The sequence below is a fragment of the Arabidopsis thaliana genome, chromosome 2, assembly GCF_000001735.4.
Source record: "Arabidopsis thaliana chromosome 2, partial sequence".
Classification (NCBI taxonomy): Eukaryota; Viridiplantae; Streptophyta; class Magnoliopsida; order Brassicales; family Brassicaceae; genus Arabidopsis; species Arabidopsis thaliana.
The window spans coordinates 13174275-13190875 of NC_003071.7; the positions used below are offsets into that span (position 1 = coordinate 13174275).

Consider the following 16601-nt stretch of genomic DNA (forward strand, 5'->3'; position numbering starts at 1 on the left):
CACGAACCACATCTGTTCCCTTAAAAAAAAATCTCCAAGTCCCTTGCACTATTCTCCTCTCTTTCTCTCCATCCTCCATATTTGCAGAGCTCGAGATTCTCCTTCCCTATACAACTCTCATCTGTAATCGATACAGGTTTGTCTTCTACCTCTTCTCTTTGGTTAGATTCTTTTATAATCTCCGTCGCTGCATAACTCTGACTGGGTTTTCTTCGGCAAATTCTGATTTCGTCGCTTTGTGTTAGTTTTAGTTCCTTGATTTCTAATTCACTGAATTAAGAACTCGAAGTATGTTTACTGTTCCTTTGATCTGAGGGTTAGGTTCTTGTACTTGTAAGAAACTTGCTTGTTCTGTCTCATCGTTCATGGGATTTGATATATCATCTAATTAATTTTTCTTCTTTGATGAATTTTCAGATGGCAGCTTCATCAGCTTGTCTTGTGGGAAATGGTTTGTCAGTGAACACAACAACCAAACAGAGGTTAAGTAAACATTTTTCCGGCAGACAGACAAGCTTTTCTTCAGTGATTAGGACATCTAAGGTTAATGTAGTGAAGGCTTCTTTGGATGGGAAGAAGAAGCAAGAAGGAAGAAGAGATTTTCTCAAAATCTTGTTAGGAAATGCTGGGGTCGGTTTGGTTGCAAGTGGGAAAGCAAATGCTGATGAACAAGGTGTTTCTTCGTCGAGGATGTCGTATTCTAGGTTTCTAGAGTACTTGGATAAGGATAGGGTGAATAAAGTTGATTTGTATGAGAATGGGACTATAGCTATTGTGGAAGCTGTTTCTCCTGAATTGGGTAACCGGGTTGAGAGAGTACGTGTTCAGCTACCGGGTTTAAGTCAAGAGCTTCTACAGAAGCTTAGGGCTAAGAATATTGATTTTGCAGCACATAATGCTCAGGAAGATCAAGGTTCTGTGTTATTCAACTTGATTGGTAATCTTGCTTTCCCGGCGCTTTTGATTGGTGGTTTGTTCCTTCTTTCGAGACGGTCTGGTGGTGGAATGGGTGGACCTGGTGGTCCTGGTAACCCACTTCAGTTTGGTCAGTCCAAAGCAAAGTTCCAAATGGAACCTAACACTGGTGTAACATTTGATGATGTTGCTGGAGTTGATGAAGCAAAGCAAGATTTCATGGAAGTGGTGGAGTTTTTGAAGAAACCTGAGAGATTCACTGCGGTTGGTGCCAAGATCCCGAAAGGTGTTCTTCTTATTGGTCCTCCTGGTACCGGGAAAACCCTTTTGGCAAAAGCCATTGCTGGTGAAGCTGGTGTGCCTTTCTTCTCCATCTCTGGTTCTGAGTTTGTTGAGATGTTTGTCGGTGTTGGTGCCTCGAGAGTCCGTGATCTTTTCAAGAAAGCCAAGGAGAACGCTCCTTGCATTGTCTTTGTAGATGAAATAGATGCTGTTGGTAGGCAAAGAGGAACCGGAATTGGTGGAGGTAATGATGAAAGAGAACAGACCCTCAATCAGCTCCTAACTGAGATGGATGGTTTTGAAGGTAACACTGGTGTTATCGTAGTTGCTGCAACCAATAGAGCAGACATTCTTGACTCTGCTTTGTTGAGGCCAGGACGGTTTGACCGGCAGGTACTATCTGATTATTACACATTGATATGTTTTGTAATCCTGTACTACTCCTAGAGCTTGTGCTTACTTATAATTTCTGGTGCAGGTAAGTGTTGACGTTCCTGACGTTAAGGGGAGAACAGATATTCTCAAGGTTCATGCCGGCAATAAGAAGTTCGACAATGATGTTTCACTTGAAATAATAGCAATGAGAACACCTGGATTTAGCGGAGCAGATCTCGCTAACCTCTTGAATGAGGCTGCTATATTGGCCGGAAGGCGAGCACGGACATCGATATCATCTAAAGAGATTGATGACTCCATTGATAGAATCGTTGCTGGCATGGAAGGAACAGTGATGACCGATGGCAAGAGCAAAAGCTTGGTAGCTTACCATGAAGTTGGTCATGCAGTGTGTGGGTAAGTGAGAAACATATTAAAAGCCTGTCTGTATATTATTACTATCAAAAACTTACTTTAAAGTTATAAACTTTGGTTTTTTACAGAACATTGACTCCAGGACATGATGCTGTGCAAAAGGTAACGTTGATACCAAGAGGCCAAGCAAGAGGTCTGACTTGGTTCATTCCATCAGATGACCCGACACTCATCTCCAAGCAGCAACTCTTTGCAAGAATTGTTGGTGGACTCGGTGGTAGGGCCGCTGAAGAAATCATCTTTGGTGATTCCGAGGTGACTACTGGCGCAGTTGGTGACTTACAACAGATCACCGGTTTGGCTAGACAGGTACGCGACACGTTCAGCTTCACATTAGTTATGCTGGAGCCTGATGATAAGTTTGATCTTTTACTAGTTGATGAAACTGAGTGTTTGAGACTGTTGAATATTTTTACTTTGCAGATGGTAACAACATTTGGAATGTCTGATATTGGACCATGGTCTTTGATGGATTCTTCGGCACAAAGCGATGTCATCATGAGAATGATGGCAAGAAACTCCATGTCTGAGAAGCTTGCAGAAGACATTGATTCTGCGGTGAAGAAACTATCAGACAGTGCATATGAGATAGCTCTAAGCCACATAAAGAACAATCGTGAAGCCATGGATAAGCTCGTTGAAGTGCTTCTCGAGAAAGAAACTATTGGCGGTGACGAATTCAGGGCAATTCTTTCCGAGTTTACTGAGATCCCCCCGGAAAACCGAGTTCCTTCTTCAACAACGACAACTCCAGCATCAGCACCAACACCAGCTGCTGTCTAAGTAATCAATCTGTATACTTGTGATACTTATAATTTTTCTGTAAATTTATCTTCAAACTTACACTCTAGAAATGTGATACTATCTCAAAATTTAGTAACAAGTAAATGTTTAAAAAATTGAATTTGTAGGCTTGTTTATGATATTGTCCAGATTTGCAACACTCAAACCGAAATTCAAAAGTATTTTCAAGTAGCACAAGCAGAACACCAAAAACTGTTATGGAATCATGTTCTTTATACTTACAAACTTATGTACATTTGCTTACAATTAACCTCAAACCATTAGTCCCTAATGCTTCAGAGTCTTTAATCCAACACCATCATCATCTCTCTGTTCAATGAACATCCAAGAATAGTAGCATTCCAGAGCTAAGCAGAAAACCTGAAACCAAAATATTCTAAAAGATCAATGTTTGATTCCAAATCAGTAAATAGAAACCGTAAAGAAGCAACATTTATCAAACCTTAAAGGAAACGTTACGCATTAAATGGCTTCACGCCACTTGCAATTCCATCACCAGCTCTCTCGTTCTGCTCTTTCTTCACCCACACCATTGTAGAAGAAGAAGCTCCTCTCGGCATTGGCCGATTACGATATCTCCATTTGGTTTGTGTCTTGAGAGTTTTGGCTTCTCCTCTATTGATAGAGAAGTTCTCAAACTGTGTTTCTATGGCCATTGATTTGGTAATCTCTTTAGATTTGGTCGCTTTCATCCAATAAACTGGAACCACATCTTTCACCGGAGTATTATTCTCCGTCACGACGGACTCAGGCGGCACGATTGATGATACACAACCGCAATCGATGACATCCTCAACCACAGCTCCATCTTGATTTTTATTCGTCTTGCTATTATATCGTTTCCTCCAAGCTCCCTTATTCTTCTTCTTCTTCTTCTTCGGTAATCCATCCGCCGCATCTTCACCTCCACCGCTCTCGATCGCCACCGTGACTTCCGGTTTCTCCTTCTCAACGAATCGTGCTTCTCCGCCGTCTATAGATTCCTTTTTTCTCCCAAAATGCTTCCGATTACTTCGATTCATACGCTTCTCCTCCTCCGCTTTCTTCAGATCTTCTTCCTCTATCTTTTTCTCTTCCTCAGCCTGTAGTTTCCGTCGTCTCTCTTCTTCTTCCTTTCGCTTCTTCTCTTTCTCATTGAGCCAACGCTCCTGGAGCTGAAGGATGCTGATGTAGTTAGCCGGAATCAGAGGAACAGTCTTTCTTTTGCCGTATGTGTTCTTCTCCTCCATTGAAATCATTTCCTTCACACGCTTCACAAACAAACCTCGTCGAAGCTGAAATAGTGAAAAGCGTACTGTAGTAATAAAATGCTGAAAGGAAAAGTAAAAAAAGAGAGGTCCTACGCAATAGCATTAACTTTTTATACCGCACTTCCTTAGAGGCCCATTGGCTGGCCCGTAACTTCCTTTACTTTTTTGAGATTTTCTGATAATTTTGTTGTAAAGTTCACAAAACATAATTAAGTTGGAAGCACTTAAGTTCACAAAACATTCTAATGAAATCATCTTGTTATAATTGACTCAAGTTACAAATAATATGATAAAACAGTCAAAATTAAAAAATTAACTACCATAAACATGTAAGATTCTAAAATAAATATAAATGTTTTATTACTAGATTCAGGTGTTGGAAGACTAACTAAAAGGGAAATAAATCAGACACATAGAGCCAAGCAACATTTATTACTTTTTATAGTATTTATCATTAGAGTAAAGCTTATTTTATTAAAATCAAACCTTATCTCTCACACACACACAGACCAAGGCCATTTTCTAAGCAACTTGTGCGACTCTCCTTCGTCCTCATCTGCCAAAAACTTCGTACGAGTCGCTACTTCTCTCTCTATATATAAACTCCTTACCACTCTCTTTTTCTGATTTTTTGACGTTAAGAGATAGAAACAGAGAGAGATAGAGAGATAGAGTTATGGCTTTGGCGATGATGATCCGAAACGCAGCTTCGAAGCGAGGAATGACTCCGATCTCCGGTCATTTCGGTGGTTTGAGATCTATGTCTTCATGGTGGAAGAGCGTTGAGCCTGCTCCTAAAGATCCGATCCTCGGAGTTACCGAAGCTTTTCTCGCTGATCCTAGTCCTGAAAAAGTTAATGTTGGTGTGGTGAGTCTCTCTTTCTCTCACTCTCTGTTTTCCCCTGCTTACTACAAGATCTTACGAATCTATGAAATTACATCAAAATTGAGGTCTTAATCCTATGGATGAACATGGATTGTTGATTTGGTGTTTGCATGGTGGCTTTTATTTTGGTTTTGATGAAGCTAATCTGTGTTTACTTTACTTATGTGTTGAATTGGCTAAATCATTTTAAGGGAGCATATCGTGATGATAATGGGAAGCCTGTTGTCTTGGAATGTGTCAGAGAAGCTGAGAAAAGGCTTGCTGGGAGCACTTTCATGTAAGAGTTTCTCTTTCTCTCCCCAAATGATCTAACTTTAATGCTTCTCTGTTCATTGACATGAATTGATTGTCAAGTTTTGAAATCTTCTTGTACAGTTGGTGAAGTTCTTGAATTGTAACTGACGAAAAGTATGTGTGATTTGTTGACATAACTTGTTAAATATTGTAGGTCTTATTAGCCCTTTTGAATATGGTTGTGTTTGACTATGTGGTGCTTAATTTGTATCCTTCATATTAAAAAAGATCAACATCAGCAATTATCTCATTGTCCCATATTTCACCAGACTGATCTGAGCTGTCTTTATTGTATTAATCATCTAAAGGGAGTACCTTCCTATGGGAGGAAGTGCCAAAATGGTGGACCTAACATTGAAGCTTGCCTATGGGGACAATAGTGAATTTATCAAAGATAAAAGAATTGCTGCAGTTCAGACTCTGTCTGGCACTGGAGCCTGCCGGCTCTTTGCAGACTTCCAGAAACGTTTTTCTCCTGGTTCACAGATCTACATTCCTGTTCCAACCTGGTCCAAGTGAGTTTCCTACAGTTGATTTGATCATTTCTCATGTTAACCTCAACGGTCTACTTTGTAAGTGTGGCCAAGCTTCTTTTGCTTCCCAAAAATAACATGGTTTATGTTTTCTCTTATGAATAGCCACCACAACATCTGGAAAGATGCACAAGTCCCTCAAAAGACATATCATTACTATCATCCAGAAACCAAGGGCTTGGATTTCTCAGCATTGATGGATGATGTGAAGGTTAGCAAAGAACATCTTCTTCAACTAGCATCTTTTTTACTTCTTCTTGTTAACATCCTAATTCTGTTAAGCCTTTTTCCATAGAATGCTCCGGAAGGGTCATTCTTCCTTCTTCATGCTTGTGCTCATAATCCTACTGGAGTAGACCCTACAGAGGAACAATGGAGAGAGATATCACAGCTATTCAAGGTGATAACTCATCAGTTTCTTATAGTTATCTGTCTATCATTGACTTTATTTCTCCTTGATCAGCCCTCTGCAGACTAACATCGAGTTCTCATTTCAGGCTAAAAAGCATTTCGCATTCTTCGATATGGCTTACCAAGGTTTTGCTAGTGGAGATCCAGCGAGAGATGCCAAGTCCATCAGGATCTTTCTTGAAGATGGTCATCATATTGGAATTTCTCAGTCCTATGCAAAAAACATGGGACTCTACGGCCAGAGGGTGGGATGTCTCAGGTATTCATTTTTCTCAACAAAGAACATCGTTTTCTTCCTACACGAAGGAAAATATGGAAATTAGAAAGTACAGATATCAGCATTTTAAAAATTTGGATTGTAGGCGTCAACAAATTGTATGAAATAGCCATCATACAGGTTCATTTAGTGATGAAGTAAAAACTGAATATGAACATGACAACTTTGTCTTCTACTGCAGTGTGCTTTGTGAAGATCCGAAGCAAGCCGTGGCTGTGAAAAGTCAATTGCAGCAGCTAGCTAGACCAATGTACAGCAACCCACCTTTGCATGGTGCTCAGCTGGTCTCAACCATTCTTGAAGACCCAGAGTTAAAGAGTCTGTGGCTAAAAGAAGTTAAGGTAACATTTATGAAAAAATGCTAATTCTTTCATTCAATTACCTTATATCCCATGTTCACTCTTTTATGTTTAGTAATCAACTATGGAATTAAAATCTGATAAGCCATATGTAAAATCTGTAACAGGTCATGGCTGATAGGATCATCGGCATGAGAACTACTTTGCGAGAAAGCCTTGAGAAGTTAGGATCGCCTTTGTCATGGGAGCACGTTACCAAACAGGTAACTACAACAACAAAATAGGCTTCTTTTGTGAAATTCTTGTTATTTCTCTCCTTTGACTCACACAGTCATATCTTTATGGTGATAACAGATTGGAATGTTCTGCTACAGTGGGTTAACACCAGAACAGGTTGACCGCTTAACAAGCGAATATCACATCTATATGACCCGTAACGGCCGTATCAGGTACTTCACTTTCTCCTGATTAGAAATCTTTCAGCTCACATTCAATGCAATCCATTTCCTAACATCAACATGCTTAATTTCAATGCAAGCCATTTCCTAATCATTGAGGCTCTTGATGTTTGGTTGCAGTATGGCTGGTGTTACAACAGGAAACGTGGGATACCTTGCGAATGCTATACATGAAGTCACCAAGTCATCTTAAATCATTTACTTACATGTTTCAGCCAAACATACAAATTTTGTTTGAAGAGTCAATAAGACAGGAGGCTAGATTTGTACTTCTGCAATTGGTTTTGTGGGAACTGAAAGTTTACCCATAAACAGTAATTTATTAGCGCATTTTTTCGTTAGCTGGGCAATAAAAGCAAAGCCTAAACGATGGATTTTTGGATATACAAAATTCGGATTGTTTTCTTTCTTCTCAATTGCTCTTTTTGTGCTTGTTTCCTTTCAACGTTACAATGCCAATGCTGGCAAAATTTTATCCTCAAGCTCATTGATTTCAAATGTTTTTAGTTTTTACTTTTACCGTAGGCAACTTTAGATTATCATGATTTCATTTCATCATTTCGGTTATTTGACTTGCAGTTTGGAATCGATTTTGTTTCATTTCAAGGACAAAAACATATACAAATACTGATACAGGAGAAAAGTATCTCTCTACAAGTCAGTGAACAAAAAGAATATAATAGGACACAATCATCGCCTCCTGATTTCTCAAAAAGCTGAATTGGCCACGTCTAAGGAGGAGACATCATCTCTTCTCAGAAGCTGATACTTAGTTAATCAGAGAGAAGTAAATCTCCCTCTCCTTCATTCCATAAGGCGGCATTTTGCTCTGGAAAAGCATCTCGAGATCGCTTTTCTAGGGTCCAGCTTGAAATGGAAAGCCACCATTCATCTGTCGCCTCACATGCTCTGGTATTAGCCTGTTGATAAGCTCCGGTGAAGCCCCAGACAACTGTTTCAATAGTCAAAGAGAGAGCTAACAGATTGAGTAACTGTATGCACATTCAGTTATGTTTGGTTGAAGGAAAAGTGATTTTGGAATGGTTTAACATACCTCTTGTTTGAAGTTGAACAACGGTGGTAGAGGTCGGCCATTTGGAAGACGAGCATTTGGCTCACGGAGTTCATTGAAAAACGGATGCGCACATGCCTCGAGCTTCAGACGGCAAACAAACAAGTCAGTTGAAAAACAACATTTCACTCCTTCATTGAACAGTGTATGGTCCAAAGAAGCCAGAGAGAACCACTGTAACAATTAAGAGTACTTGGTTTAGAAATACCAACCGCAGTGCAACGTAGACTTGGTGAGTATTGAAGAAGCCGAGATGCAAGGTCAATGGCTTCCGGAGGCATCCGCTTGTGGAAAACCTGGAGGTCATAGAGCAGTTGTGCACCGTGTTAGCTTCTTTTCCATGAATGTTGTTTAGGTAGAGAAGTAAGCAATTGTATGATTAGAAAGAAGTTCGAAAGTGACATGCATATATATATATTACCTTATGCCAAGGGTGGGCTTTGATTTGTGGGAATCTGAAGTCTGTGTAGTTTGGGTTCATGCACCGGATTTCTTCGCGAGTTGGAGTACCAAGAACCTAAACCAACACAGCACATCATGAGCACAGACAGGAAATGACGCCAAAACAAAATATAATAAAAGAAGAGTTCACCTTTATGATCTCCACTAGCTGGTCCACAGAATTTTCTCCCGGGAATAACGGCTGTGAAGATAAATAATACCACATTGTTTACAGAAGATTTTGGAGAGATGCTTTAGTTCTCAAGATACTCAACAGGTTAGAAATTTACACTAACCTGCCCAAGAAGTAGCTCTGCCAGAACACAACCAGCAGACCATATATCAATGGATGATGTATACTCTGTGGCACCAAAGATGAGTTCTGGAGCTCGGTAATACCGAGAGCAGATATATGATATGTTTGCTTCACCTTTCACCTAATATAAAAAGCCAAATGTTGCAAATATCAGGCTAACAGAGAAATATCTGAAACTGCATCCATACTTATGTAAATTACTTGCATAATATTCACTTAATTGGAGTTTTTAACTACTGCATGCAAAGACACAAGCACAGTGGAAAAGACAAACAACAAATGGGGTAAATAAAAGTCTAAACCTCTTACCAGTACTTTTGCACTTCCAAAATCACAGAGCTTACACTGATGGGTGAGGGGATCAACCTACAGAACATACAGAGAATAAGATTACAATCTAGTCAAGGTTACCAAAGACAAAACCCACAATAGATCAACGTACCAAAAGATTTTGTGGTTTCACATCTCTGTGGCAGACACCAGGAGCAGTATGGATATAAGCCAAGCCTCTGAAGATCTGCACAACATATTTTATAAACAGTTTTAGGATAAACACAACAGAGTAAAGAGTATTTATTGGGGAAAGAGTAGATAACAATGCATACTTGGTATGTGTAAAGTTTGACATAGAAGATAGGCATCCGCTGGTTTGAACTAGTATAGTGCTTCAAAACCCGGTACAATGTCTCTGGTACATACTCCATAACGAGATTGAGGAAGAGCTCATCTCTAGTCGTTGTAGAGAAGAAACAATGCTTCAAGGAAACCACATTTGGATGGTCCATTAGTCGCATTAATTGCAACTCTCGGTTTTTATAACGGCGATCTTGCAAAACCTTCTTAATGGCTACTGATTCTCCAGTTTCCAAGCATTTTGCCTAGAATGGTAAGTTAACAATCTGATCAGAAAGGAAAGACAAAAAGCCATTTGCCTGTAGACAGTGACAAGCACAATGATACCTGGAATACAATTCCGAATGATCCTGTTCCAACAACACGTTCGGCCATGTAACTAATGGTCTGTAAAGGCCAGAGGGATGAAAACATTAGAGAGTAGAACTTAGAGTTGGAAAAAAGGAGCCACAAAGTCAAAAGATGTAAAAACCTATTTATTTATTTGTTGAATTTCTATAGATTAATCCAAACCTTAGGTAACCTTATACATGGTAGTGTGCTCGAGCAATAACTATGATTTAAATCATTACAAAGATTTAATAAACAACAGAATCCAACCTGTTTAGGTTCACCATTTTTGCCTCCAATTGTAGTAGAAATTATGTGACCGGTAACAGCATCATTTCCTTCTATAACAGCAGCAGACATTTCCTAAAATCAAACGTGAACATATTATTACAGGAGTTAAAACTATTCTTGTCTACAAAGAATGAAGGAAAGTAGTAACAATTAGTGTTTCCTCCGATGTATATTGATTGAATAGACAAATAATTCAAAATATTCGAATCGTTTTTCAATCAGTTCTATCAAGTGTATGAAATCTTCCAGAATATAAACTTTCCTTTAAAATAGCATTCAAATCTAAGAACAGTCAATGCCCAATTTACAGAGAATTCAATCATGTAAGATAACTAAATGTAAATCTAAATGATGTCGCAAGTTCCTGTTGACCAGAGGCTAACAAAATTCAGAAAACAAATGCATACTACTATACTAGTTGTTACAGGTAAAGGAAAGCTAAAAAATGATAACTGTAACTTCAAGAGTAGAGAAAGATTAAGATGTCAACCATTTTGTGGACATAAGAAACTTGTACAAAATCAAAAGATACAATCAGACACAACATGGAACAGACACTGTCAGGTGGAGAAACAAAGCAAAAGAACATAAAACAAAAGAAAAGAGTTCAGAATCAATACAGAATGGGCCAAGAATCATATAATCTAAACGAATACTCCAAAAACTGTCAGGAAAAAGAAGAAAAAAAACTCGAAGATACACAAGTACTTTGTGAAGTCAAAAGTGTTAAATTTAACACCCAAACTATGAGGTTACTTCTTTAGGGTTCAAAGGGTTATTACTAGAAAATTTCTGTTATTTACCCTAATTTCTTCTTTAGGGTTCGAAGGTTTACTGCTACTAATCAAAAACAGCTCAAGAGATCAATCTTCACTACAAAAAAGGTTGAAAATTTCAGCTGAAGAAAAGTAAAACTAGCTACTATGAAGTCAAAATGCACAATCTTCAATGAGCTCAAATCAAGAACGCTGACTAAAAAGGAACACAGATCGATTGACTAACACATCGAAACAAGCAAAATCCGAGCTAGATCTAGAAAACCCACAAAACGAAAATTGAAATACATTGTTCACGAAAGAATCAATCAGAGAGAGAGAGAGAGAGAGAGAGAGAGAGAGAGAGAGAGAGAGAGAGAGAGAGATACACACAAACGTTTCAAGTTATAAGAGAAGAAAAAACTAACCTTGTCGTTGTCTATATCGGGACGACGTTTCAAAGAATCTCCGCCGTGAAGATGCGGCGGCTGAGGAGCTAAAGACGGAGGCTGAGGAGGCCCCAATGGTATCGAAGTCATGTGCTTTTACAGCTCTAACTTCTCTCTCTCACTGAAAGAGTAAAGACTATTTTGTTCTCTCTCTATTACCTGGTGTTCTGTCTAAACTTGAGAAAATTTTTAAAGATAAAGAGGAAACCCACGCGTAAGTTTAGCGCGTGATTCTTACGCTCCAATGAAACACTAATCTGTTTATTAAGTAGTCATTATTTAATAAGCACAGTGATTGGTGAAGTGAAAAGTCTGATAACTCCGTAATAATACCATAATGCAATTTATTGTGGAGATTACTACATTCACACAATCAGATAATTTGGGTAAACTAACAACAACTACTCTCTTTCAGATTAATAGTTGTTTTGGAGTTTTACCACAATTTTAAAAACTCTTTAATCTATCTACTAATATAAATTGTTTACAGTATTCATTCTAGTTTTTTTAACAGTTTTTATTCGCTATCGGTAAACTCTTTGAATGGAAAAATATTGGCTTACGTTACGTATGTGTTTTCTGAATCTTGAATCTTCTAAGTTTTTGTCATTTTAGAAAAAAAATTGGTGTTCTCTGGAGCCAGATGGCTACATATTTGACTTTTAATATTTGGTCCAATTTAAAGGATGGATAAAAGTCTTAGAATAAGGGGAGTGGACTTAGCACATGGACGAATGACGATCATAATCAATTTCTTGGAACATTTTGTTTAATAATAACTCGCTATTTGGATTCCAACGACCAACACTATGGACAAATAACATCAAAACAATGTTAAAATATATACATACAAAAACTATGATTGAGATATATTTTTCTCTTGTATACATCATGACATGATATATTTACGTCGAAATTTTCTTTTAACATGATATGGTGATAAAATTATTCATTAAGATGATTAGTTTGTGCAGAAAAAATACAAACGATGGAACTATTAAAGTAGAATGAAACTGATAGTAGGATGATGCAAGAATCGGATCCGATCATACTAATATCAAATAGATATTTGATTTTACTTTAGCATAACGATAATAAGATTAGGCACATGTTGTTCTTTAGGTAATGCCTAGATGTTCTAAGCAAATTGGTCATAAATTCAAATACGTACGGAAACAGTACCCAAGTGATATATCTACTTATCTAGCAACCCCCTCCTCCTCCACCACCATCACCACTGCAACCGCCAAAAACGCCACCTTTACAGCAGCAACAGCAACTTGAATCCTTCTTCTTTTCCTTCTTTTTGGAGCAAGCAAATACGGCCATGGTTACAAGTAACAACGACAGAAGAAACATGAAAATCAAGAACAAAACACCCCCAAAAGCAGCAGCTTCTTTCATGTCAAACTAACTGATAAAGAAACCTCTCACTCTCTCTCTATATTGTTTTTTAAATTTCTCTTCACTCATATATTTGCATGTGATCTTCCATGCCACTATATATATAAAGAGAATAAGAGATGAAATGTGAACATTTTCACACCAATATTGTTTCAATAATTCCTCTAGTGACTAATTTAGTCAAGGTATTCAATTCAATTCAATTCTGCAGCTTTCAAGTTTCCTTTCTAGTGAGCTCTATATTTTGAAACCATAATTACAAAAGAACGAAAAAAAAAAGTCTATTAGTAGAGAATAAAGAAGCAGTGTCACATGGAATTATTGCCATGAAATCTCCGTTAACATGAGCTGTACATCACTTCAACAAGAAACCTCTCCTTAAGTGCCAGACAATATTTAAGACATTTATCTCCATTGCTTTCTCTTTATCATGGAATCTTTTTGATTCAGATTTACACAAATAGTTAAAGACAAAATACCCAAACTTTATTGGCTCATCCCTTCTTTATTGTTGAAAATTTACATGTAATTTGGTGTGAAAAATTTTACAGTTTCTTCATTACCACCAGTGAGAATTTTGTTTTGGTCTTGCTATGACTCTGGTATAGGGTTTAGTGTTTCCTGAAAGAACAAAACAGGATCAACAAGTATTAACACATTTTGCCAAGCATTGACTTTGAAAATTAAGACACATTTGTGAAAGTATTGGACGTTTCTTTTTTTTTTTTTTACCTTGGAGAAGCACACAAACCCTTGCTGTGTATTGGACGTTTTGACCATAGTTTCCCACTTTGGATTAGCTTGAGTCTTGGTAAAGTGATTATCATCATCAGTGCCAAGAGACTGTAACCATGCGAATGAGTTGTTTTTTGGTGGTATTGTTGGTAATGTACGCTTTAACCAAGAATCTGAAGGAGCTTTTGGTAATGGTGGTGGAGGAACAATGAGATAACTTGAACGATGATGAAGCCTTGAACTTTCAATATTTGTTGTGATTACTTGCAACTGAACTTCAAGATCAATCTTCTTCTCCTTTGTAATCTCTACCACATCGGATTCTGGCAGTGCAACAATAGCTTGATGATCAGGACATTCTTCAACTTTCTGACTTGAGAATTTAGTGAAATCCTCATCTCTGTTACCATTCTCTTGCTCAATGCTTTTAGGCTGCGAGATATCAGCTTCTTCATCTTTTACAGGAACAATGTCTAGTGAAGGAGACTCTTTCAATATAGGCTGCTTCTTGGACTCTTCTTGTACCTTCTTATCTACTAGATGCACAATGTCTACATACAGAGTTTTCTCTGCCACAGGAGTCTCGGATGAAGGTTCCCATGTATTCTCATCACTAGCCAAGAGCTCACCAAAGTTTTTACTGATTTTACTGCGTGAAGCGGTGCCAACGTTCTCGAGTTTCTCTTTTCCTTGTGGTATAGAAGATACTGATAATGACTCACCTTGAGAAGACCCTTTTGCAACTGATTCAATTAGCTTCAACTTCCTCTTATCTTCATTTTGCTATAGAGAGAAAAATATAAAAGAAATTTGATGAGAGAAAAGGTCTCAGTGTAATGATGAACGAGGTGGCGAGAAGGAGAGGGAATCAATTACCTTGTTATGAGTTTCATTAGAAGGTGCAGAATCTTGGTACTTAGACCGCATACGACGAACAGAAACAGCTCTTTGTTGCTGCATTCTCACAGATGGAACCGGATTCAATAGTCCCAAAGAGCTTCTCAAGCAGAGTTGAGGGAGTAATCCACAAACACCAGACGCCATCATGCTGCTTATATTTCCATCTTCCTCTTCTTGATCAGGCGAATGACGAAACCGATACGGATTTTGCTCCACTTTGTTCTGTTTCTTCTTCATCAACTGCTTCACCGGTTCTTCTGGTTTAGGTGGTTTCCTAGCAAGATGTGGAGGTGATTCTGAAGTCAAAGCTTTAGCTGCAGGCAAGAATCTCCCCATCATTAGATCCTGAGTTTGTCGATCAGTCGATAAAGTTCCAAATGGCTCTACTAGTATCCCTGAACCATCCAAACCACTCGCACCACTAACAGCACTACAGTTAAAGAAGAATGACTCAGTTCTTGAAAGTGTATCAGTTGCATCAAGATAAGTACCATCACTATCATCATCATCATCATCATACCGAGAACTATTACTCTTTGCATCCTCCACAAGATATTTATCCGAAGACGATACAGTTTTGGTCTGGTGATCAGCTCCAGTACTTTCAGGTTTCCTCCCTAACTCTACTACTCGCTCTCTACCAGGAGGAAGCTTTGGCACAAAATGTGGCTCTACAAAACTTTGCAAAACCGGTTTCCTTTCGTCTTTTGGCTTTCCAGGCTTATGTTCCCATTGAAAAGGAACAGTTCCTGGATTTCTCACAGGACCTGACTTGATATCAGACTTGTAAACTGGTGGAGAAGGAGGAATCATGTTGGTTACTGAATCAAAAGATCTTGTTTTGCTCTCAGATTCTGAAGTTTGTGTAGGCCGTCTAATGGATATAAGCGGACGGTTGAAATCCAGTTGCTTCTCTTCCATCATTAAGCTCCCCATTAACATTCTGCATAATCAAAATCATCATTAAGAAGACTTGCAATAACTTCAAACATCATGTAATTTTCATAATAAACCTCTTCAACTAGCTTTGTTCTTCCATGTCAAAACTCTTAAGTCAAGATTATCACTATTCACTAATGTGTCAGAGAGCCATCAGATTCAAAATCCAAAAACTTGAAAGAGAGAGATAAAGTCTTTCTTTAGCCGCCTTGATGGAATTTTCACAAGCTTCTTAGAAAACTTATCTAAAACCCCACAATAGTTAAGAACACAGAAGAAATACAGATTCAAATGTATACGCGTGAGAACATTTATGTACGCAAAGAAAAATATTGAATTTTTTTTTTTTTCTTTTCCAATCAAAATCTAAATCTGTATACACAGATACGTATTCGTACTTATTGTGTATAAGAATTAGAAGCAGAAGAACATAGAATTGGAAAAAACCAGCTCAAGATTGTGTTTCTTTTAAAAGAAACAGAGTAAAAATAGAGGAAGATGAAGAAGACGAACTATACACACAGATATATAGATACACATATACAGAGAGAGGAAGTGAAATACCAGTGAGAAAACGCGGGATTGCAGATAGAGAAAGAAGAAGAGATTAGAGAAGAGAAAAAAATAGTAATGAAGAGAGGAAGGTGAAAACGAATATATGTGAGGTTGTCATATTCTTCCTACTTCGTTCTCTTTAGGCTGCGTCATTTTGATTTGTCCCTTTCTTTGATTTTTTTTATATATAAAATTGATTAGTGAAATAATTGTTTTTATAATGCATGTTGATTAATTTAGTAATGCTTAAAATGGAAATTTATTTTTTCTTCTTTTTTTGTTTGTTCACACTAGTTGCCTTTCCTTATGTCTCTATCAACATAATTTTTTTTCTTTTACGTCCATTTCATGTGCTTCATGTAATCATTAATAGGGAGAATGTAGTAGGCATGCAAATATTTATATGTCGAAATAATTTAAGACATTAAATAGTATACCAATTAGTTGGAAAATTTATAGATTTTCTATGATTAATTAAGAACAGTTGCTAAAAACAATGAATGATATGGATAAGTTACCACATGGTGGTGCATTTGAACTTTTCTATGATACAAGATGGGAG

The 16601-nt window shown here is 37.8% G+C and overlaps 6 protein-coding genes and 3 long non-coding RNA genes across 17 annotated transcripts; 4 read left to right on the forward strand and 5 right to left on the reverse strand.

Annotated features, from left to right (window-relative positions):
* Positions 1 to 4: 4 nt before the first annotated feature.
* Positions 5 to 2949, forward strand: VAR2 (FtsH extracellular protease family; the record flags this gene model as incomplete). 4 transcript variants are annotated; one of them, NM_001336310.1, is made up of 5 exons in its annotated part: positions 5 to 333; positions 418 to 1590; positions 1676 to 1989; positions 2076 to 2316; positions 2431 to 2790. In NM_001336310.1, exons 2-5 carry the CDS (start codon positions 418 to 420, stop codon positions 2788 to 2790), a joined length of 2088 nt encoding a protein of 695 aa, NP_001323510.1. In that variant the 5' UTR covers positions 5 to 333. The 4 variants fall into 4 exon arrangements, with proteins under 4 accessions (NP_001323510.1, NP_001323511.1, NP_850156.1 ...); NM_001336311.1 differs by having other exon boundaries at positions 5 to 316; NM_179825.3 differs by having other exon boundaries at positions 6 to 136; positions 2431 to 2949.
* Positions 1733 to 1933, reverse strand: AT2G08420. Its single transcript, NR_140338.1, has one exon. It is a non-coding gene; the product is annotated as an other RNA (long non-coding RNA).
* AT2G30960 (myosin-M heavy chain-like protein) lies at positions 2905 to 4147 on the reverse strand. Its single transcript, NM_128650.3, has 2 exons — positions 3254 to 4054; positions 2905 to 3171 (listed from the first exon to the last, which is right to left on the reverse strand). The coding sequence occupies exon 1, from the start codon at positions 4047 to 4049 to the stop codon at positions 3267 to 3269; it is 783 nt and encodes a 260-aa protein (NP_180653.1). The 5' UTR covers positions 4050 to 4054; the 3' UTR covers positions 2905 to 3171; positions 3254 to 3266.
* On the forward strand, positions 3668 to 4111 carry AT2G08425. Its single transcript, NR_140339.1, has one exon. It is a non-coding gene; the product is annotated as an other RNA (long non-coding RNA).
* Positions 4148 to 4554: 407 nt separating the features above from the next.
* Positions 4555 to 7776, forward strand: ASP1 (aspartate aminotransferase 1). Of its 2 annotated transcripts, NM_001124949.1 has the most exons (11): positions 4566 to 4631; positions 4710 to 4929; positions 5139 to 5224; positions 5550 to 5756; positions 5880 to 5985; positions 6070 to 6174; positions 6272 to 6444; positions 6644 to 6803; positions 6929 to 7024; positions 7116 to 7210; positions 7340 to 7657. In NM_001124949.1, exons 2-11 carry the CDS (start codon positions 4738 to 4740, stop codon positions 7410 to 7412), a joined length of 1293 nt encoding a protein of 430 aa, NP_001118421.1. In that variant the 5' UTR covers positions 4566 to 4631; positions 4710 to 4737; the 3' UTR covers positions 7413 to 7657. The 2 variants fall into 2 exon arrangements, with proteins under 2 accessions (NP_180654.1, NP_001118421.1); NM_128651.5 differs by having other exon boundaries at positions 4555 to 4929; positions 7340 to 7776.
* On the reverse strand, positions 7751 to 11699 carry SKdZeta (SHAGGY-related protein kinase dZeta). The gene is made up of 12 exons (NM_128652.4): positions 11486 to 11699; positions 10282 to 10374; positions 10009 to 10068; positions 9654 to 9926; positions 9491 to 9565; positions 9358 to 9414; positions 9029 to 9169; positions 8884 to 8934; positions 8713 to 8808; positions 8504 to 8587; positions 8274 to 8375; positions 7751 to 8171 (listed from the first exon to the last, which is right to left on the reverse strand). The coding sequence occupies exons 1-12, from the start codon at positions 11594 to 11596 to the stop codon at positions 8076 to 8078; spliced, it is 1239 nt and encodes a 412-aa protein (NP_180655.1). The 5' UTR covers positions 11597 to 11699; the 3' UTR covers positions 7751 to 8075.
* A 570-nt stretch (positions 11700 to 12269) lies between these two features.
* Positions 12270 to 12979, reverse strand: AT2G30984. Its single transcript, NR_140683.1, has one exon. It is a non-coding gene; the product is annotated as an other RNA (long non-coding RNA).
* On the forward strand, positions 12442 to 12926 carry AT2G30985 (uncharacterized protein). The gene has a single exon (NM_201844.1). It carries the CDS (start codon positions 12632 to 12634, stop codon positions 12788 to 12790), a length of 159 nt encoding a protein of 52 aa, NP_973573.1. The 5' UTR covers positions 12442 to 12631; the 3' UTR covers positions 12791 to 12926.
* Positions 12980 to 13132: 153 nt separating the features above from the next.
* AT2G30990 (arginine N-methyltransferase, putative (DUF688)) lies at positions 13133 to 16184 on the reverse strand. Of its 5 annotated transcripts, NM_001124950.2 has the most exons (5): positions 16049 to 16184; positions 15066 to 15488; positions 14522 to 14975; positions 13643 to 14428; positions 13133 to 13531 (listed from the first exon to the last, which is right to left on the reverse strand). In NM_001124950.2, the coding sequence occupies exons 2-5, from the start codon at positions 15485 to 15487 to the stop codon at positions 13502 to 13504; spliced, it is 1692 nt and encodes a 563-aa protein (NP_001118422.1). In that variant the 5' UTR covers position 15488; positions 16049 to 16184; the 3' UTR covers positions 13133 to 13501. The 5 variants fall into 5 exon arrangements, with proteins under 5 accessions (NP_001118422.1, NP_001031451.1, NP_001323625.1 ...); NM_001036374.2 differs by having other exon boundaries at positions 14522 to 15488; NM_001336314.1 differs by having other exon boundaries at positions 14522 to 15488; positions 15559 to 16184.
* Positions 16185 to 16601: the final 417 nt, after the last annotated feature.